The sequence below is a fragment of the Phragmites australis genome, chromosome 1 (genome assembly GCF_958298935.1).
Source record: "Phragmites australis chromosome 1, lpPhrAust1.1, whole genome shotgun sequence".
NCBI classification, from domain to species: domain Eukaryota; kingdom Viridiplantae; phylum Streptophyta; class Magnoliopsida; order Poales; family Poaceae; genus Phragmites; species Phragmites australis.
In genome coordinates, this window is record NC_084921.1 from 51,595,009 (window position 1) to 51,617,062 (window position 22,054).

Sequence of the window (22,054 nt, forward strand, 5' to 3'; positions counted from 1 at the left end):
CGAGCACTCTCTCCCGGAAACGCCCTCTCTTGATCCTCGGGGAACCGAGTGCTCGGGGGCCACTGTTCACGGCCCCGAGCACTCTCTTCCGGAATTGACTGTTCAGATCCTAGGGGAACCGAGTGCTCGGGGGCCGCTGTTCGCAGCCCCGAGCACTTTCTACCGGAACTACCTTCCTTGGGTCCTCGAGGTACTCGGGTGCTCGGGGGCCAATGTTCGCAGCCCCGAGCACACCCTTCCCGGTACTCGGCTTCTCTGGTCGCCGGGGGACTTGGGTGCTCCGGGGCCACTGTTCATGACCTCGAGCACTCTCTTCCCGGTCACTTGGTCTTCACTGATCATCGGGGAACACGGGTACTCGGGGACCACTGTTCGTGGCCCCAAACACCCTCTTCCGGGACTTAGTCTTTCGTACCTCGCAAAGATGACCCCCGCGGGGGGCGCCACGTGGCAGACTGTTGGCCTGGCCTCGGGATTCGGGGACCCCCGGTTCCTGATTCACCAACAGCAGCCCTCGGGCCCATTGGAAGGCGATGGTCCAGAGACTGCGGATGGGGCCTTCGTCGTCAGCGAGGCCGAACCCAGCATCGACGCCACGTGGCGTGCTTTTAGGCGCTGGCCTCTCCGGCCCAGTCTTCTGGTACGGCCCAACGGGGAGCCGAACGGACACGCGTCCAGCCGACTCCCGAGGCGCGTAATAACGAGGTGGGCGGCGCGTGATAACGAGGCAGGCGGCACGCGTGGCAACCGCGCAAATTGAGGGTAGTGCGCCTGACGACTGCTGACATCCGCGCGGCCCGAGGGAGATTCGCCTAGCGGTTGCGCTGGCCGAGGAAGTTTGTCTCGCCGAGCACGCCGCGGCAGGCGTCGTTTGAAATCCTTAGGGTATGAAAAGGGGAGGGGAGCGAACCGCCGCCTCATTATAACATACAGAAAAACAAATCAATAAAGAATAAACAGACTTTTTCCCTATTTGGTCTCTCTTTTGCAATCGCTCTCGGGGAACCGTTGAACTACGCTCGGTAACAACAGTTTCCCAATAGTTTTCTCGTTTACAAAGGAAATGTTACCCATTACACAGACCACATAGAATCATGATTCTGAACATGCAAAACCGGCAGAACTCAGCATTCCAGAAACATTCATATCATGGAGATTCTGAAAAGCGCCTGCTTATTATGGCAGTAAATTGATGATCTTTACATCTTTGCCAACAACAATTGAGGTGCCCAGTTGGGGGCATCAGAAAGAATGGGGGAACAATTTACTTGGCAGGACGGTTGCTCAATCAAAAGGCAACTCCTGTTTACATGAATTACAACAAACCGCGCTCTGGATCTTCTGCTTGTCAGAACTCGGCAGAAATAAAACAAATTACAGGAGATTTGGTGAGCAAAAAAGAGCGGGTGTGAGTGCTGGGTAGACATGTTACATGATGTACGAAGTTGGTCAGAACTCAGCATGTACGCTTCCCTCGAGCTTTTAGTTACAAGCTAACAGTTCTCGACAGCATGTACGCTTCCTCGAGCTCCCCGGCTAAACCATCGTTTGTTTCCTGCGCGTGAAAGCGGGCGTTAGCAAAGAAAGTGGAAAGCTCCATTTTCCAAATAAAGCGAAGATGAACAAGGGTGCAAATTATATGCTCTTGATAAGCTGGGTGAGAAAGAACTTCTCAGTGTTACTGTTTCTCGCTTGATATCAGGCATCCTACCCGTAAATTCATGGCATTAGTTCTTGTTATGTACTGCGCCAATGCACCGTCTCCCCGGAGAATTTTAGGACCACATCCTGGCCGATCAACAGAATCAATTGCCTCCTCATCCACCACAACAGCGTCTACTCGCTCATTTCCTGTTTTCTCGTCTGGGATCTGCTTAAAAAGGAGATTCAGAACGTATGGTTCAACTTTGCATGTTGTTACGGAACAGTTCGAGAGGCCTACCTCATACATGGCCTCCAGTAGAATGCTTTCCAAGATGGCTCGTAAACCACGTGCACCAGTACTTTTAGCTATCGCTTTCTTAGCTATCAATCTCAGTGCACCATCAGTGAAGTGCAGCCTAACCTGAAGAACCAAAATGTGTAATATAAGATTAGAAATCGATCCATACAAGAAGATGTATTAAAATTATAAGTTTTTGTGGGCTCACTTTGTTCAGGTTAAACATTTTCCGGTATTGTCTGGAAAGTGAATTCTTCGGTTTTGTAAGAACCTGAATGCAGATGAAATCATATTAGTGAACTTCAGCGATGAAAATCATGTAAGAGCTTCTACTTGAGTAATTAGTTTTCGTCACCATCATAACATCTCAGCATCAGTGCATACGCCAGCAGCAGACTACTTATACTCTTATCTGAGTACAAAAGTCTACAGCATAAACAGCATTGAAGAATGAAATGGCGAAAATGTTATATTTCCCAGAGCTACCTGAACGAGCTGATCTTCATTCAGAGCTGCCAAACTTAGTAGAATGGGCAAACGTCCAATGAACTCTGGAATTAGCCCGTATCTTACAAGATCACCACTCTCAACCTGCCAATGCAATTGGATTTTCCAGTTAATGAGTATGTAAAGAACAATTTTTGAGAAATAAAAGAATGTTTTCATAGTATTGATGCAAAAAAATTAAAGCATATGCTTACAGATTCTAACAAAGATGAAGTGACCACTGGATTGCTCGCTCCAGAACTTCTCATGTTTGTACGAATGGGTGCCCCAAATCCTATAGATGAATCTTGGCACCTGATTCATGTCAGAAGTTAGGGTTCACACTTCACATGGAAATTACAAGTAAATGATTGACATAAAACTTATGTATGTGATTTCTTGGAATAACCAATCTACACGAATGAAATCTGTAGTACCTTTCAGAAATAGTCTTTTCCAAATCTATAAAAGCGCCACCACATATAAAAAGAATATCTGACGTGTCTATCTGCATTATCATGAGGCTCTGTTACAGGCATGTCACGCTGAAAACAGTGAAGAACGAAGATGGATTTACAAATGCCCATAACACCTATGAAAATAGAGAGTGGCTAAAATACAGAGTACTTATGCCATGCACATTTGTACCACAGCCACTCAGCCAGTGGGTTGCTGTTATTTGATTGTCAGGAAATGCTTTCGATGTATCAATACATCCTCAGTTCACTATGTACTCTAGGACAGTGTCCTTTTGACCAAAAAAATATTCCATTTAAAGAACTGTTTTCATTTAACTGAATCCATATTTTACCCATATGACATACTATAGTGAATGTATTCATCATGGACCATGAATAGTATGTAACCTGTATACTTTCATTGCGAGAATTCTTGCGAGATCCTTTCTCAGGAATGCTGACAACCTGCATTAAAAACACGAGTAAGTTAATACTCAACATACACAGGATCATTACTGTGTTTTCTTGACGGGCAGCGGTTCAACTCAGTCAAAGATAATTGTAAACTCATAGTTCTACAGCCATCCGGATAAAGAGGCCAACAATATGTGTCGTCACTTACAGTTCCTTCTAGGATTTTCAACAATGCTTGTTGAACACCTTCACCAGATACATCTCTACTAACATTTGCACTCTCTGCCTGAAAGCCGGTTATTGTTTAGAAACCTCAAACTTTGATAAGCTACCAAAATAAAATAAAATAAAATAATTACCTTTTTTGTTATTTTATCTATTTCATCTATGTACACTATCCCTTGCTGTGCAGCTTGAACATTATACTCAGCAGCCTGAACACAAATTCAGAATGTCGTGAGGCTCGTTGAATATTCTGATTTTTTTCCTGTTTGGAGATCTACAAGAACAGATAAAATACACTTCAACAACTAAAGGAAAGGCATGTAATATCCAGCTACACATACCATTAGTAACTTCTGCAGTATCGACTCTACATCCTCCCCTACATATCCAGCCTGCAAAATGCAGCCAAGTTTAGTTTTTGTTGCCCCCTTCGGATTCACATAACTACATACATCCAGGTTTGCCATATAGACTTCCAATGCAATTATGGTAGTCACAAGTCCACAACAGATGAATATGATGAACAAGTGGGAACGATAAAGAAAGATGCCAGCTCGCTGTACACAGATGCTTAACCAAAATTACATTACAGATAAGCTCAAAAGCTAGGTGTAATATAAGATATTCAAGTATTGTGTGAAACGTGAAGTCTAGAATAATGATAAAGCACAAATAAAGCTAGCAGCAACGCATAGCAATGCTATGAATTGAGCATTCATAAATCAGTTTAATGTATTTTAGTAGGGACTTTTTCCTAGCCAATCAAAAGAAAATAGCGTTTGTAAATCAGTGATGAACTTACCTGTGTTAACGATGTCGCGTCAGCTATAACAAATGGTACATTTACAATACGTGCTAATGTTTTTGCAAGCAATGTCTTTCCTGTCAGCAGATAACATGCAGAAAAATATCAGTCAGCTCCAACTTATAGCAACTCTAGTTATACATGTGTAAGGTGTAATTGGATGTATGGAAGATTTTTTTTAAAAAAAAAACTAACCTGAGCCAGTTGGGCCCATTAGAAGCACATTGCTTTTATCTATTTCTACAATATTTTGATCATCATGTGCAGCATCAGGAAACCCGGAACTGTCAGCAGCAACACATACGTGTCAGGAAAAAGCCATAACATAGCAATCGGCAACTCAATTCGACATGTGACCCTATGAGTAGCACATTACAAATGTGTAAGAAATCTTATAACTTAGATATGTTAAAAAGGCAAAACCAAGGCAGGTAAGTTAAAGGACTGAGACTAACTCTTTCTGTATAGTTGCATTATATATTCTCTTGTAATGATTGTATACAGCTACCGATAGCACCTGAAAGGAGAAAAAAAATTGTTATAAGTATGAGAAAAATATTTTTTTTCTTAGAAAAGGATCACAATGCACGAGCACATATGCATTGAACTCCTTTCCATGAGCGAAAAGACGCATAGCTCAGTAATCCTGCTTTCAACAAGATGTGTCACCTATTACTTCCTTTCAACCAAAAACTAGCAAACCAGACGTTTTTGGGTTTTATATAGAAGTATAACACTGCTAACTCCTGCTAGTTTAGTTCATGATGTATCCATACACCCACAAATATATCATACAAGCCATACATCCAACTGCATAACTTGGTAATCTCAACAGGCTCTTACTCTGCAATCAGCTGCATTCATAATGACTTACCAAGCAATTGATGTACCAATAATGCCATCTTTTCTCCATGTTAAATTGCCAAACCAAATTTAGGAACCCCTGCAATCCCTACCAAACCACTGCCCGAAATCCATCAATCAAGATGTGAAGCAACTATGTGACTCAAACACCAGAACCTCAGAAAGAAGGCCACAACGCCAGTACTAGATAGGATGAAGAATCTGTGGAGGTTGCCTCTGGTGATACAATTGTAAAATTCAATCATCATTAACTCATCAATTTAACAAGCCCCATCAGAGATCTATATCACACAATACGAGTACATAAGTTAGAAAAGGGCACATTCTCTGTTCTATCTGCATGTCAACGGGACATTCACGGTTTAAAGCCAACGAAGCAGGAAACGCAATGCCTTACCTTAGTGAATCCTATTTCCATGGTGAATTATCATTCGACTACAACAACCATCTTTATCATCCGCACGAAGCCAAAAACTAAAATATTGGAAGTCGATCGAGAGTCATTGAGCTAGCAACCATAGAAACAAGCCGTGACATTTAAGCTAAGGCTTGGACAACGTAACATTGCATCAGTAATTCATAATACCGTACAGATTCGCACCAAACAACCCGAAATTCGCCATGTAGGTACTAAGCTGCCGCACTGAGCTATACAGCATACAGCATTGTTTCACTCACAGTGGCCCTAAGTCAGATTAACCCAAAATTCGGACCAATTGTGGAAAAGCAACAGATAATTGGGGACAAACGGGGCACCTTTTTTGCCTTCGCCTGCCCGATGACGAACTCGTCAAGCCTCCGGCACAACTCCCGAGGCGTCGGCAGCTCCTCGCCCAGGCTCGCCCCACTCCACCACTCCCTCTTAGGCGCAGCGCTCGTACCCTCCCCTCCCGAGGATTCCCCACCGTTACTGCCGCCGCTGCCTCCTCCTCCTTCCTCCCTCTGCCTCCTCCTACTCTGTCTCCGTCGCAGCGGATAGTGCGGCATCGGCATCGGCGAAGATTGCGGCAACGGAGGAAACTCCTCCGGCGGGCGCTCCGATAACATCCTCTTGATCCGATCGGAGAAGCCTCCCCTCTCTGCGTCCTCTTCCTCGCGCCCGATGCCGCCAGGGATCTCGAGGAACGCGCCGCGCAGCGGGTCGATCCTGTGGGCGCGGAACAGGAACGCCGCGCGGCACGCCGGGCACACGCCCGCCCCGTCGTGGTTGTGATGTTGAGCGCCATCGATGCCTCCGGGAGAGGCAGGCGGGGGCGCTGGGAGCGGGTGGAGGGAGAATTGGACGGACATGTGGGCGTCGCAGCGCGGGCAATTGGCCTCGGCCCGGATCCGGCTGCCGCCGGAGCATCGCCGTACTGCCGAGGAGGCAAGCGGCAACGCCACCTCTCGAAGCTTCGAGAAGGTTCGGAACATGGCAAGGCGAGGTGGGGGCGGAAAGCCGGAGAGGAGGACGACGATGCGGAGATAGGTTGGAAGTGGGAAGTGGTGAAGGTTCCTGTTTTTATGCGGCCGGAGGTAGTGGGAGACTGAGATTTGATTGGGCAAACGCTAGCCGTCCGATAAGGTGACGTGGAAAGAGCCGGAGGCGTCGGTTCCTGAGCAAGCTGTCCTGCGGCCCGGAGCGGTTAACGGCCGGGTTGGGTGGGAGGGTGTCGCGTCCTCGCAGGGGAGAGAGAGGCCGACGCGTGGGGCCATAGGCTAACGTGGATGTGCTACCGTCATGTGGGGCCAGCCATCAGTCGCTCGCACCAGATGCGGAGATGCCGTATCTGCTAGGATGTGAGTACCTGCGACGGTGGCGGATACAAGATTTCTTAGTTGGATATATAAAATTGTGAGTGAGCGAATTAGTGAATGATAATTAAGTTGGTGAGTGATAAAGTGTGTTTGTGCGTGGGTTGTAAGTTGACAGGAGCATGCGAAAGTGAGGATGAATCAGCAGTGACACCTGATACAAAATTAATATTGTGAGTTTTATTAACCGTGTACTACACGTATATCTAATATATATTAGATATATTTGATTTCTAAAAAAAATATAGATATGCAATTGCATACCTATGCACCAACGTAGTTTCACCGCTGATAATCTGGATAGTCATTATTTCTGCAGATGCGCCGTGCTGAAAGGAAGGAAGAAGGTTTCTTTTGGATTGTTACCTACGGACGCCTTGCTAAATTTATTTTTATGGTTGATTATAATGTAGGCGCGCTTTTGAATACTAGCCGTACGTTGGTGCGTCCTCACGTGTAGTTTTTTTTCGTGCCCACACTGAGCAAACTCGTGTACGGACGGTCGTTTCTCTCATCAAATAACTCATGCTCTTTGCATGCCCTCTCGGCACTCGGCAGCTGAGGCGTCAGGTCTTGCTCCAGCTTTGCAATAAACCATAGCCTTATATACAAACAAAATCGTCGGCAGTTATGCTTTAAATGTTAATTAAATTTTCGATCAAATGTAGGCTTGTTTTTGCATGTTTATCGTTGTATGCGGACGAAATTTGTAGGCTCTTAGCCCCTCTCCGTCCGGAACAATTGAATTTGTGACCACACGTCCAAACAAAGCCCGTAACATTTCAAACACCCGCATGTATGGTGCAAACCCTTGGAAGAGAGGCGCACAGATCAGTATGCGGTGTCATCGTGAATGGAGCTTCTTTGAGCATGTTAGTGCGCACGTGGTAGATTACCAACTGTGCAAGCAAAATGTCTCTGAATGTTAATTCAGCTCAACTTCTTTCGGTTCAGAAGCTACAAAAAGAAACTCCGAAGGGCTAAGCAGTCTGTCTGGATCCGAAGTTAATGCTTAACTCCGTGTTTTTTTTAAGAAACCCTAATATAATACATACACGTATTTGTACACTCACAACATTATACACATGCTCATATAGCGTTTATTAAAGAGCGGAGATACGGAGTTTGGAGATTGACGAAGTTACCGTAAACATGTCATTATTGATAAGTGCATCTCTCACCATTGAAAGAAAATTATGCCTCTGTGAAACATATAAGAAACAAACACATAATTTAATCTCTAATGAGAAGAGGTACAACCACTTTCACTAACCACTGAAACCAAGACTTGTATTTAACTCTAGGTTTGTTTCCTATAAAAGATTATATTTGGCAGAGCTACAACTTAAAAAAATTAGAACGGATCATTTCTAGCTCTAAAAATTCCAGAGTTAAAGATAGATTAAAGATCTTTGATTGAGTTATCTTATTCTTATATTAGACTTAAAAAGAGATATAAACTACTTTATTTTATTTTATAAACCTTAAAGCTAAAGCTCAATCGAGTAGAAACTAAATGTCATCGTGGAAAGCAGTAAAGTAAAGCGAAGTTTTCGCTTTCCCAAAGAATGAGTACGAACCAAGATACATATACAAGCTGAACCATCGTTAAATAAAGATAACATTTGACCAGTACATTCCTTTTCTTTTTATTTTTCTTTATCCCGTTGCATTTTATTTTTTGTCACATGCACGCACATGACATGAGAACTGATGTGGATCCTTCAGGTCGGTCCAATCGCACGAAGTGAATTTGGTTCACGAGTCAGGAGAGTGAAATCAAAGGAGTAGAACCTGTGTAGTTAACTATTAATCACATCGGTTAGAGTATTTAATTTTTTATTATTATACTGTAAGCTTTATAAAATATCACATATTGAATGATTGATATCTTCCTGTCATTTTTCCAACAGACGACAGTACGTTAGATGTGTAATATTTTTAAATGAACATGTATTTTTGTAAATATTAAAAAATAAAAATATAAAAATAAAAAAATCAGTTAGATCCCATCACCCTAAGGCCATGATTTGCTGTTGGGCTTTTTAGGAAGGCCCAACATAGATGATCATAAGTAGAATTTAAGGTCCGAGCGTAGTCTAGTCTTGTTCAAGAGGATTTTTTTTCTATGGCCCAATTATGGTTGATATACTTACTGAATATACTATTGATAATTTCAAGTAGACAGTGATATTCCTCTCTCTCAAAAAAGAGAGGAAAAGACTAGCAGCGGATCCAATATGAGGTAAGAGGACTCAAACCCCTTATCCCTGGAGCACTTTAGGAGCTCTCTAAGCCTACTTCATGGCTTCGAATTCGCCACTGAAAAAGATTGTGCACAAGAGACAAGAAACTATGTTGAAGTCGTTTCCTTAAAAAAATGTTGAAGTCATTAAGTCCACCAGCATGCCAGCGAAGATGGCGAGCGAGCCGCACGCGCAACCGCGGCGATCTCACACTCGAGGGAAGGGTAGGAGCTCGTGAAGTTCACTAGCATGCCGCCGTGGCGGAGGCCCTTGAGGGCACCAGTGGTGGAGTCTAGGATGACCATAGTGAACAAGATCTGGTGCGACGTGGTCATATGCGTCTAAGCAGAGGTGGAGGTGCGAATGCGGGGTCAAGGATAGGGAGGAGGGTGAGAGGCATAGCATGAGGACGATGAGGCCTGCAAAGGCGAGGGTCAGGGCCAATGTCAATGCGACAGTGGATGCCGCCGAGGTGAAGAGGGACCCAAGTGACCGGTGGAGCACGCTAGCACAAGGGATGAGGGTGCGGATGCACGATGACAAGGTCAAATGGGATTTGGCGTGCAAGCTGCCTAAGGCGAACAACGAGGCGTTGAGGCAGCGAGGTGCACCATCAGGGTGAGGCGTCGGGCGGCCAGTGGCCAGCGCTAGTGCATAGGACGAGGGTGCGGCGTTAGGGAGATGGGTGAGCGTGAGGTGTTCAAATTAGCATAAGAAGTGGGCATGATGTTTCCAAATTGCCTTAGGATGCGGGGAAGGAAAGTGAGGGCATGGAATGAAGGATAACTTTTTACCATAGACTATTTGATCATGTATAATGTATGATGGAGATCGTTCGATTCTGTCATAATTCTTATATTTTATAGGAGTATAGAAAGATGACATCTGGCTCGTATATTCCCTTTCTTTATATTTTTCTTTATCACGTTGCATTTTTTTGTCACGTGCACGCACATGACATGAGAACTGATCTCGATCCTTCAGGTCGGTCCAATCGCATGCAGTGAACTTGTTTCATGAGTCGGAATAGTGAAATCAAAAAGGAGTAGAACCTGTGTGGTTAACTTGGAGGTTTTCTTAGAAGAGCATAACCAGTTATCTCTCTCTTTGTATGTTTTGGTGCAAGGAACATTAGCAGTTGGACCACAGGACGTTCGTGCGTGTACCTGCAAAGTTGGATCCCATCACCCCCGGGTCATGATTTGATGTTGGGCTTTTCAGAAAGGCCCAACAAGAATGAGTGGAAGGTCCAGAAGTGGAATTTAAGGCCCGAGTGTAGTATAATCTTGTCCAAGAGAATTTTGTTTCCATGACCCAATTATGATTGATATATTTACTGGATATAGGCCTCCTGTTGATAATTTCAAGTAGACAGTGGACATTCCCCTCTCTCAAAAAAAGAAGGGAAAAGACTAGTGGCGGATCAGGGGCATGTGAGACTCAAGCCACTACTCGGAGCACTTGGAGTCCTCAAGCCCTCATTCAATTTTTAAATATGGAGGAGGAGGAGGAGGAGGAGGAGAAGAAGAAGAAGAGGAGGAGGAGGGGGAGGGGAAAAAAGGAAATGAAGAAGGAAGAAGAGGAAAAAATGGAAATGAAAAAGGAAGAAGAGGAAAAACTCCTACTTTGTAGCTTTGGATCCACCAGAAAAAACTGTTGACAAGAGACAATAAACTATGCTAAAATCATTTCCTCTAAAAAAATGTTGAAGTCGTTAACCATGTTGCTGCAACACGACGAACTTGTGGGTAGGAGATTTGGTGACAGCACAGCTCGTGTCTTCATTCTTTGCGCCTTTTCCTATTCTCATTTTCTCTGACCTATTCTTCACACCCAATTGAACAATGCGCCTTTTCCCTCCTATCCCTCTTTCCTCGTCTTGGTTCGGGCTGCGGCGACTATGTGGCGAGGGCCGATGCTTCCCCTGGCCTGGATCTACGCTTGGGCTGCCTGGATCTACGTGCTCCCGCCCGTACGTTGTTGTGCGGGCTGGATCTGCATGGGTGGCATGGCTGGGTGGTTGCGCGCGGCATCAGCATCGACTCTCTATGGTGTACCTGGTCGGCAAGTTGCCTCCTGGTGGAGACCGGTGTTGCGCGCCCGTGTGCCATCGCGGTTGGCGCCGTTCTATGGTGGTGCTCACCGGCCATGAAGATGATGTTCCGTGGTGTGTAGGTGGATCTCATATGCGCCTGCATCGACCTCTCCGTGGTGCCCAAGGATCTAGATCTGAGCGACCATTCCTTGCTTCGCAGCCTGTATCATGTCACTGCCCACAGCCTGAAAGACGTGCGAGTGGCCGACAAGATCCTACGGCTGGTCCCAGACACCGCCGCGTGTGCCATTAATGGAGGTTGATGATGGGCCGATCCAATCTGGTCTCGATGGTGCTCATCCATTTTCGCCCTTCGATGAGGGAGGGTGGGTTTCCTTCCATGTCCCGCGGTTGGCGAGTCCCCATGGTGCGTCCGCATCATGATGGCCTCATGGTTGTGCGGTGGCGGGCCGATCCATTTCCCAGGGCGATGTGTCACTGTGGCTGATTAGGGTGATGATGTTTGTTGATTAGTTCCAGTGAATCATGGTGGTGCTAGGGCTGTGCCACCCCACACCAACGGACATATGAAGGCCATGCGGGGACAACTGGACAAGCTCCATATTGATCCTATGAGCACTGGCTGCTTGTGGGGATCGATCTCCGTCTACGACATCTCTTCTGAACCCGTTCACTCCTCCACCAACGACTGGCACCAATTTTGCACTTGATCTGCGAGGTGGTGGTCCAATTTGTGGCACAAATTAGAGGAGGCTGGTCGGGCACGTCGTGGGGGGCTGTGTGCTAATATCATTGGTGCAATTCCTCCCCTCCTTGTGCTATAACGGGTTTGCTCCACCTAGTTCTCTTATTCTGAGGCGGTGGGAGGAGACAAGTTCACCAGACTACGCTCCTTTCTTTCCTTCCGTCTTGATATGAGACGGAGGGAGGTGATCATCTCACCAGACACCGACCATCCCTGCCTGATCCAAGCATTCTCAGATCATGGTGATTTGTCATCTTGGTCTCACGTTGGCTTTTGATGACAGCGACACCCACAAGCATCATTCTCCTCGGAGGCGTCGTCGTAAGATGATGCTGCATACCAGTACAAATTTACTAGATGATGATGCTTGTGAGCTGTATATTAACAGCAAGCAAATATCTGATTGCCAGCATTTTGATGGCGTTGGGACATGGCAGCAGTCAATTTGACATTGTCGGATGGAGTTCTTTAGTGCCTACCGACACTGGTGATACGCTAATAATTGGTGGCACCAATTCGCCTAAGCCGATTGTGTGGGGATTCTTGGGTGCATATATAATGCCCAGATCATGCCCCCTCCCGGCATCGGTTTCACTTGGCTTGCGTTCTTCGGCGGGTGCCCAAATGGTACAAGAGATGCACTCCATAATTCATGACGGTTTTCGGTAGTGGCTTGGTCTAAGATACTTCATTGTTTCTTTTGAAATTTAGTACTGATACATGTACTTAAGCTTCATACCTTTTTTTTTGGTTTGTATAATAAGGATTACGGCTATATGCATCCTACAGTGCAAAAGGTCGGAATGTTATTTCCATTATCTTAAAAAAAACTGAACAATGCCTTCGACTTCGAGGCTCGTCTACACTTCTTTCGGCCCGAAAGGGAGAAGTGAAAATCCACCGCGGAGCACTCGTTTCTGGTGCGCGCGTCTCGTTGCTTTTGGCCTGAACCTTCCATGCATGTCATGCACACGAGAAAAACCCTGCCTAAATACGCAGATTAAACTCAGTAATGGTTTCATGAACTCGACGGTATTCGTAGAGGTTGTACAGAAGCATTGGCGTGCAGCTGGGCCGCTTAACGGGTCCCACCCCATCTCTTTCCCTGCCACGTCAGCACCCGTGCGTGATCCCGTTCAACGTGATGGAAGGCGTGCATGAATATACATTGCCATGCATGGGTGCACGAGTGACCGTTAATCTAGTTTCCCCTCGGAGTATCTAGTCACTGCATCCGTCACCGTGTATGCAACCGGGCAAACGGGAGTAGCTTTGGATGCACTTCGTTGATTGTTTCGTCCTTTCAGATGCGGGAAGCTACGTTCGCCGGTCATGCCGTCCGTCTGGCTTGACTCCGTTTTTCTTTTTTCGATGCTCGTTCGTCAAAAAGAAAGAAATGGTAATAGGTTTTGTGTGGCATGTGGCACTTGTCCTGTTACTTTTCCTTGCGTATGATTAGTGTAATGACATAACTGATTATTACTACTTCAATTGACCGCAAGTCGATCGGTGACGGTATGCAGGTTAAAGTAGCAAGAAACAAGTAAGAACCCAATGCAAGCAAATAGAAACTTCAATCTAGTAGGTCGTAGTAGGTATACCAAGCAAGCTCTCGTCCTTCTCTAAGGGCATTCCTTTCCTAAAGATCATGCTAGGCTTGCGAGAAAGAAAGTAAGAATTATTATAGCCGTGACTATAAGCTGGGAACTCTTTCTGCTGTGTTCATTGTTCCATCACTGAGAATACTAGACAGACAACCAATGATCAGACGTCAAGATGTGCCGCCTCTTTAGTGCTAGTACACAACACTAGGAGGGCTTTCTTGTTGTCTCTTGCATCGAGTCCATCGCAAGAAACATTGGCCAAGGCAGTGGGAAAAATAGAGACAAATTGTCCTAGAAGCCTAATTGAAGTTCCCATCGAAGCATTTTTAGTGTACCTTGTGAGTCTAAAAAGGATAGCGTTTTTGGTGTATGCAATGAGGTGAGGTGGCATCTTCCTTGTGATTTATATTCAAGACAGTCCCAAAAAAGAGGTTCGTTCTAGAGGTTTTGTTCTAATGTAGGTTCAGAGAGACAAAGTGGCGTGTCGTCGGTCGACACCCACAAAACAAAATAGGTCGTGATGATCCTGATCGAGTGAACCGCGAGTTGGTAGCACTCCAAAGTGTGCAAACCGCGACAACCAGAGGTCACGCCAAGCACAAGCAGCCAGCCAGCCACCAAACTTCGTCTGGTTAGTGGTTCCTATCATCTTGTGCAAGTAAAAGCGACGATGCAGTGCACGACTCGAGGAAGACGCTGTTATAAAACAGGTGAATGCTCTGTGTGAGAACAGATGAAGGCACCTGTGCAACAATAGATGATTGCGCTGTGCCGCAACAGGCAAAAGCGAAAGAGCTGCTTTACATGTTAATCTATTACATATATTAAAAAGTGAATGGTATAAAACTATCAGTATTATGTTATTTATAATATAAAACTATAAATATAGTAAATAGTAATACAAAACTATAAGTATTGTACATTAATTTTGTATAAAATCTGATTTAAATTAGATTCATTTAAAAATGGTCTTATGTTTCTCAAAAAATTTAGAATTTTTTATGTGTTTCATAATCAATGTGCAACCTATTTTAATTAGACTCACTAAAAAGCTTATTAGAATATAAATTAAAATTCTTCAAAAAGACTATTTTTATAACTCCTAACAATTATTAGGGCCTCAAATAAAATTCTAAAAATATGAAAAAAATAACTAATATTCTTCTTATATGATGGAATAATTTCTGAAATTATTTACAACCCTAGTTTATACAGTGAAAAAGTGAGTTCATTTGTAATACTCTATTTATATACTTACAAATGAACTTACTTTTTCACCGTATAATCTAGGTCTGAAAATAATTTTAAAACTTAATCCATCATATAAGAAAAATATTAGTAACTTTTTTTTTCATATTTTTTGAATTTTATTTGAGATCCTAACAATTATTAGGAGTTATATCAGTATTTTTTTTGGAGAATTTTAGTTTAAAGTTTACAAAGGTTTTTTAGTGAGTCCAATTAAAATAGGTTGCACATGGATTATGGAATATATAAAAAAGTTTTAGAATTTTTAGAGAAACATAAGATCATTTTTTTTATAAATCTAATTAAAATCGGATTTTGTATGAAAGTGCACAGTAATGATAGTTTTGTGTTATTATTCATTACTTGTAATTTTACGTTACAAACAGCACAATATTTACAGTTTTGTGCAATTCACTCTATATTAAAATGCTAAGAATTGGATGAATTCGAGGGGTCAAGCTAATGTAGCAGCTGTTCATATGGGTATTACGTATGTGTACGTATATATAGGGATACATACATACATATATCTATACATACACGTATATATGTACATATAGATACATATACATACATGTATAATTTATGCATTCATATATATACACACATGTACACATAATTTTTTTTAAATTCCAGAAAATAGCTAAAGGAATAATAGTTATATTGGTAAATCGGCTGAAATAATCTAAAATGTATGGAAAAATATCTAAAACTCAAAAAAAAAATATGAAAAAAATTAGTTAGGTTCGTATTACTGTCGTTTACATGTTAAAATTATGTGCATACATGAAACTATCATTGTTTCTCTATAATTAAATAAATACATTAAATATTGATAAATTAATAAATAAATATTGAGATATCAAAAATGACGAATCTAATTTTTAGTCTTTTTATCATGCTTTATGTAATAAAAAACAAACGCGATGTAGAGTCTCTAATCCACCTAGTTAATATATAGGTTGGAAGAGCTCCAACCGTGCCATATACACCGGCAACAGGAAAATCCGGCAATAGTCCAACCGAAATCAATTTGAACTTGGATAAAAACTATACCTAATAGATTACACTTTGAATAATCCAATTCTATCTCTAACGAGTGCAAACCGACCCCTATGGACTCCATTCACAATACAACAGACGGGTCGAAGCCGAACAAGCCAAGGGGAACTTTAGCAGTCCGGACACTTCGGAGACTCCTGAGTGCACTGCAAGGACAGCATGACACACGGGGCTGGCAGGCTTGGACGACCACAGGACCACTGACCAGCCAACTGCCAAAAGCGACCGGACCGGCCAAGAGCGACTCGTCATGGGCGTCGGACCGGCACGCGCCACGCCGGTATGAGGGAATAAAAATCTGACGTTTACAAGAGACAGCGGCGGGCGCGGGCAAAAATTCGATTTTGTATAACATACGTGACCGTATTTACTTAAATAGACAATTATTTTTCGTATTTATAATTTTAGCACATGTATTCGGCACACGGTGTGCCGAAAACGATTTTTCGGTACACGGTGTACCGAAAAATGCATTTTCGGCACACCGTGTGCCGAATACGCTGTATTCGGCACACGGTGTGCCGAAAATGACTGTATTCGGCACACCGTGTGCCGAATACAACCAAAAAGCGTATTCGGCACACGGTGTGCCGAATACAGTTGGTATTCGGCACAACGTGTGCCGAAATACCTTTTTTTTCGTACTCCTCCCATTACGTGATTTGCCTGTGTAATTTATGTAACAAAATTAAAAATTTGCTAATCTAAAATATTTTAAAATGCATGAGTAAAAAAACAGTCTTTAAGGCGAAGGATGGTCGGCTAGTTCGCAAACCCTGAGGTATATTCGGTGGCGCTCATGTAATAGGGTCCTAAGGTCGTCGGTTGTTACATGTAGAAGTGGAACGGTGAACGCAGAACATGGCGGTCTTGTATTTAATTTAGACACAGCTTGGATTAGGTTGCTCTCTTTGAAGGGATCATCCTTCCCTCCACGCACAACCTGCAAGCAGGCAGTTAATGCTATATCGATCGTTGTATATGTCCATGGGAATGCAGTAGTAGAATTTCTCGCCATATTGAGATTTCCTTGCAACTTTTTTGGTCTGCACCAAAGCACGATTCGCTGGTTATTTAACAAACAATAAACATGTATGAAATGTCGAAAATGATATATATAAATACTTAATAAGTTACTGATAAATAAGTTATGTGTCATAATTAGTTAAAAAAGATTATGTAAACTAAATATAATTACTTGAACACTGAAGTGTATGGCATAGTACAAATGAGTACATAATATAGTGTATGGCATAGTACAAATGGCTCTTTAACGATGCCTACGCCGCAAGAAATCCTCAGGAGTGTAAGCGTCTGGCGGGTGTGTGACCCTCATCCCAGCCGCCTGAGCTGGCCCCTGCCATGTGTGCCCTTGGTCCTCATCTTCGTCTTCATGATGTGTTCCAACTCCGCCGAATGTGTATCCAGAACCGCTAACTCGGCCCTGCATATACCACGCTGTAGGATCGTCATGCGGGAGTGTGACCGCCGGTAGTACGTGCTCGGTGGGAGTCCGAAATGATGAAGTCCCAGCTTCCTGGTACCAGTGTGAACCCCCTGGTGCATCGGGATATTGGGGGTATTGGCCGCTCAGTAGCTCCGTGAAGCTGCTCGATTGCAATGCACCAGCCCAGTCAAAATCTTGAGTGCCACTCCAGGTGGGCGTCTGGTGTGTGCAGTCAATGACATCCTCGTTGTGAGTTGATAATCCTGGTGGAGTTGTCTGCGTAGCTTGAGTAGGTTGTGTGAACGGAGGGGGCTGGGAACCCAGTATGCACTCCTCAGGAGCGGGAGCTTCAGGTATCACCTCCTCGGCTCCAGCAGAAGAACGTGTCCCATGATGTGCCGCAGACGAAGGGACCTCCCGTGAATGTGCCTCATGAGCACTGGATGAGCGCCTGCTGTGGGAGGCACGGGACGGGTCCATGGCGGGTACGTCGTATGCCCTACAACGCGGAGCGCAACCACCTAGTCCACGTATCGCGGACCAAAGGCGAGACCCTCTCGTCCTCATGTAGTCTCGGAGAGGGTGCCTATCCCTTCGCGTGGCTGACCCACTCGCTTCCCAACGGTCATGCTCCGCATGCCTATGCATTTCGATCCCCGCTTCGGTCTATTGTTGTTGAGGGTTATGTCAGTAATACGGATGACAAACTAATGAAAATCGTTATAAGTACAACATCACTTACCACCACATGTAGAAGCCGGGCACGATCTTCGGGGAAGGGTCTAGGGGCTGGCGGTACGCTGCCGCTGAGTAAGGTGGGACGCGTTCGTGATTGATACCACGCAAGGTACTCCCAGTACGAGCTATCGTCGTACTGTCCCGCAGGAACGACGACATCCACTGCACCAGACTCCATCCACCGGGTTATGTGTTCTGCATTAATCTTCGCCCAGTCGTGGGTGCTTGCGTTTCCTTGGGCACTCCTCCTGTATGTGACATAAATAGTTAAAATTTTGTAACATCAAAATAGTATCTACAGTAACACACTTACTCGTGCGCCTGACCAGCGTCTCGTGGGGGAGGTACTGGCACCAACTGACGATGACCAAACTGCCTCTGCACACGGTCAGGAGAATACACTTTTACATTGTTCATATAAAGCAGAAAACATCTAGTCATCCATAGGTCGGAGTCACGGAAACAAGATGGTGCGATGAGGCCGCCAGTCGCAATTTCGGCCACTCGTTCACTACGCCATGGATCCCACTCCACAAGATCGGCACTGAGGACATCAAGGTCACTGATCACCCGGGAGTAGTTTTCATGGTCTTGGTGGTGACTCCATCGTAGCCTGGCATGAAGCCACCTATAACCCATCGTTGGCCTCATGTCGTCGGCGACGCCGTCAGAGATGGGAACTGGATAGTAGGTCTTGCTCACCTACGGTCGACACACCGGGAGATAATCCCAGCTCCAAAGCTGTAGAAGGTGTAGGCAACCAAAAATAGATCCCACCTTTGTTGACCGTTGGGTTGCGGCACACAATCCTTTGTATGTAGCAGCCAACACAGCAGATCCCCAACTGTAATGTGTCGGCTTGTACGGACGTGATGTGAGCTCACGCGCTAACCATAAAATATGCGGAAGTACATAATCACCTGCCGTGTTGCAAAACATTATGCCTCCAAGCAAGATATACAAGTACACCTCATAATGCTGCATAATTGTTGCCTCGTCCGCATCCGGTGGGCAAGGGCTGAACTGTGGTAGGCCATGAATCCATGACATGGAGAGCCCTACATCCTTCATATCATAATGCATGTTAAACCTACAAGATACAGAGAATCAATGAACCATGAACAACACTCCAACGTATAAAATGCTTTATGTAACAAATAATTACCTGCCGTGAATATAACTCTTCCACTGCTCCTTTCCTGGTCGTGGAAGTACTAACGGGGTGCCCCTTATCGGGAGCCCAGTCAGCATGGCAACGTCCCGTAAAGTAACGGTCATCTCTCCGCAAGGAAAGTGGAATGTGTGCGTCTCAGGACGCCAGCGGTCGACCAGGCCTGTGAGCAGTGAGACCTCGATCGGCGGCAGTGGAGTCCTGCCACCACCCTCCATGGGAGCTCCTGCCATCATAAGTGCAAACGGTAGGAGTCCGGCCTGTGCGAGGGGCTCGTGGAATCGAGGGTCTAACTCCTTAAGCTTTCGCACACTCCTGGAACGCAATGGGAGCAACTGCAAATGTATGCAATACATTTTTAGAGTAAGTACCAAGGTATTAGAGCAAATGAAATTCACGTAATATCGATGTACCTGTTGCCCTGCGAAAATCATCCTTCCCCTGTGGTTCTCGTCATACCGTAGTTGAAGAAGCTCGGGAAGGTGAATGTGAGCCATGCCAATGATTTCAAGCCTCATGGTTCAATTATAAAATAAAGTAAGATAATAGCTATTACAAAATGGGTACAACACCTAATACGTTCATAACAAATTACAATACAATCCATGTTTCCAACATACTCACTAGCACCAAAGCTAATACAATCCAATTCGATCGTAGCCTAATAGTTTACCGTCGGGTCGGACAAGTCCTCCTGTCATGGCCGGATTGCTTGCATATTTTGCACCTACGTAGTCCATCAACAGCATCTGCTGCATCCATGTCACCCTGAAGCCTCGTGGCTCTAGGCCTTCCAGGATCCGTGCGTCTGGCCCTGGGATAAGGTACCCACTTAGGCCCCTCGATTGCTTTGTAGCTGGATCCTATGTTAAATGACCGCATCTTTGGAAGCCATGTGCTCCTCAGTGCATCGATCGTGAAATAGGGTGATACGTATTATGATCCGTCGTTCCCGCCCATGTCCTTGCAAGCGGCCAAGATATGGGAGCACGGGATATGATATAGCTTTGGCTTATTGCATGTGCACTTCACCTCGTGAGGACCAATTTGACATTGTTGCACAGTGTCACCTGCACTGTATCCAGAAGTGTACCGACGACGACACATGACCTCAAATTCATTATTGGTCCGATCGTAGATCCTAGTCCGATGAAAGTGTGCCTTACTCCTCCTTCTGGATAGGATTTCCTCCACCTTAGGTGCGAACCGCGTGCTGTACTCCATTGCAGCTATACCACGGTCTCGAAAGTAGTCAGCCGTCCTATAGAATGTGAGCTCAATTATGGCACACAATGGGAGGCCGCGTACACCCTTTAGGACATTGTTGAATGCTTCAGCTATGTTCGTTGTCATAATCGTATACCTATTATAAGATACAACAATTTTAGATACAATTTTTTGCGTAACCAAAAGGAAATTACGATCTTTAAAACGCTATGTTCTCACCTGGAACCGTGAGTATCATGGAATAGGGCCCAACGCTCCGCCGGCTTTCCCGCTATCCACTGTCTAAACGTACCACGCGAACGACTAATGATGATTTGGCCCCCCACCATTTGCGTCCGTAGATGGTCCTCCTGTGCTTCTTGCTGTGCCATCATCTTACGAGTGGTCTCATTTAACTCTCGCCATATCTCGTTGAACTTCGCCTGCTGGTTCTGAAGACATAACCCTTTGAACCTCTTCACAAGACCCTTGTTGTGATACCTTGAGTAAAGGTTCGCACCTAAGTGTCGCATGCACCATCTTCTCTCCACATCAGGCCACGCAATGGAGGGGTTTGTGCTGGCATGCAGCACATCCAATGCATGCAAGAGGCCCTTATTGCGGTCTGATATGATGCAGACTCGTTCCCTATTACCGACCACACGTGTCCTCACCAAGGTAAGGAACCACAACCAACTATCATTGTTCTCACTCTCAACCAATGCATAAGCGAGAGGAATTATCTGATTGTTTGCATCCGCCGCCATCGCTGTCATTAGGTTACCATGGTACTTGCCACTAAGAAATGTGGCATCCACACATACCACCGGTTTGCAATGCCTGAAAGCTTCGATGCATTGGCCAAAGGACCAGAAAAACCTAATGAGGTATCGATCAGTGTTGCTGTATGACCCATCATCCAGCCTGATCGGCTCATCCGCCATGGCCCACTGGGTCCCGGGGTTGGTCATAGCAATCTTCTGCATCAGCCTCGGTGCGTAGTGGTATGAATCTTCGAAACTTCCAAACAACATCTTCAATGCCTTCTGCTTTGCTCGCCACGCGGTGTGGTAATTGATCATCATACCCGTCTTAGTCTGCACCTCCTCCATAATGGATTTTGGCGACAAACATATGTTTGTGCCAACAAGGGTGATGAGTAGTTGGGCTATGAACCTCGCATCAACCGCGTGGCTCACATTCCTAATAGCCTCTTCGCTGCATGTATGTGGGATGTGTCTACTCAGCACAAAATAGTTCTCGTGCTTTGGCTTATGGGCTCGTACGAAGTAAGGACAAGTCGGATGCTTCGTACACCTAACCTCATACTCTGTATGGTTAGATCGGGCACACTTGTGGTCCCTTCTTGTGATTACAGCATAGTTGCTGATAAAGTGGATGACCTCTTCCCTGTTCCGAAACCGTTGCCCCACCTGGATGTCGCTATTATGATATCCCCAATTAGATAGGGTGTTATACTCACTGATGGTACAATTTAGCAGTCCAGCACCATGAAAGTACTGGATCGCTGGCACCGGGTCAT

At 44.9% G+C, this 22,054-nt stretch overlaps 1 protein-coding gene across 2 annotated transcripts; it reads right to left on the minus strand.

The window, feature by feature from the left end:
• Window positions 1-1,120: 1,120 nt before the first annotated feature.
• Window positions 1,121-6,679, minus strand: LOC133926144 (CLP protease regulatory subunit CLPX1, mitochondrial-like). Of its 2 annotated transcripts, XM_062371937.1 has the most exons (16): window positions 5,951-6,005; window positions 5,205-5,293; window positions 4,786-4,847; window positions 4,526-4,614; window positions 4,328-4,407; window positions 3,867-3,917; window positions 3,660-3,734; window positions 3,509-3,586; window positions 3,295-3,351; window positions 2,866-2,936; window positions 2,644-2,743; window positions 2,429-2,533; window positions 2,151-2,213; window positions 1,943-2,065; window positions 1,712-1,870; window positions 1,121-1,555 (listed from the first exon to the last, which is right to left on the minus strand). In XM_062371937.1, the coding sequence occupies exons 2-16, from the start codon at window positions 5,241-5,243 to the stop codon at window positions 1,487-1,489; spliced, it is 1,221 nt and encodes a 406-aa protein (XP_062227921.1). In that variant the 5' UTR covers window positions 5,244-5,293; window positions 5,951-6,005; the 3' UTR covers window positions 1,121-1,486. The 2 variants fall into 2 exon arrangements, with proteins under 2 accessions (XP_062227921.1, XP_062227912.1); XM_062371928.1 differs by lacking the exon at window positions 5,205-5,293 and having other exon boundaries at window positions 5,951-6,679.
• Window positions 6,680-22,054: the final 15,375 nt, after the last annotated feature.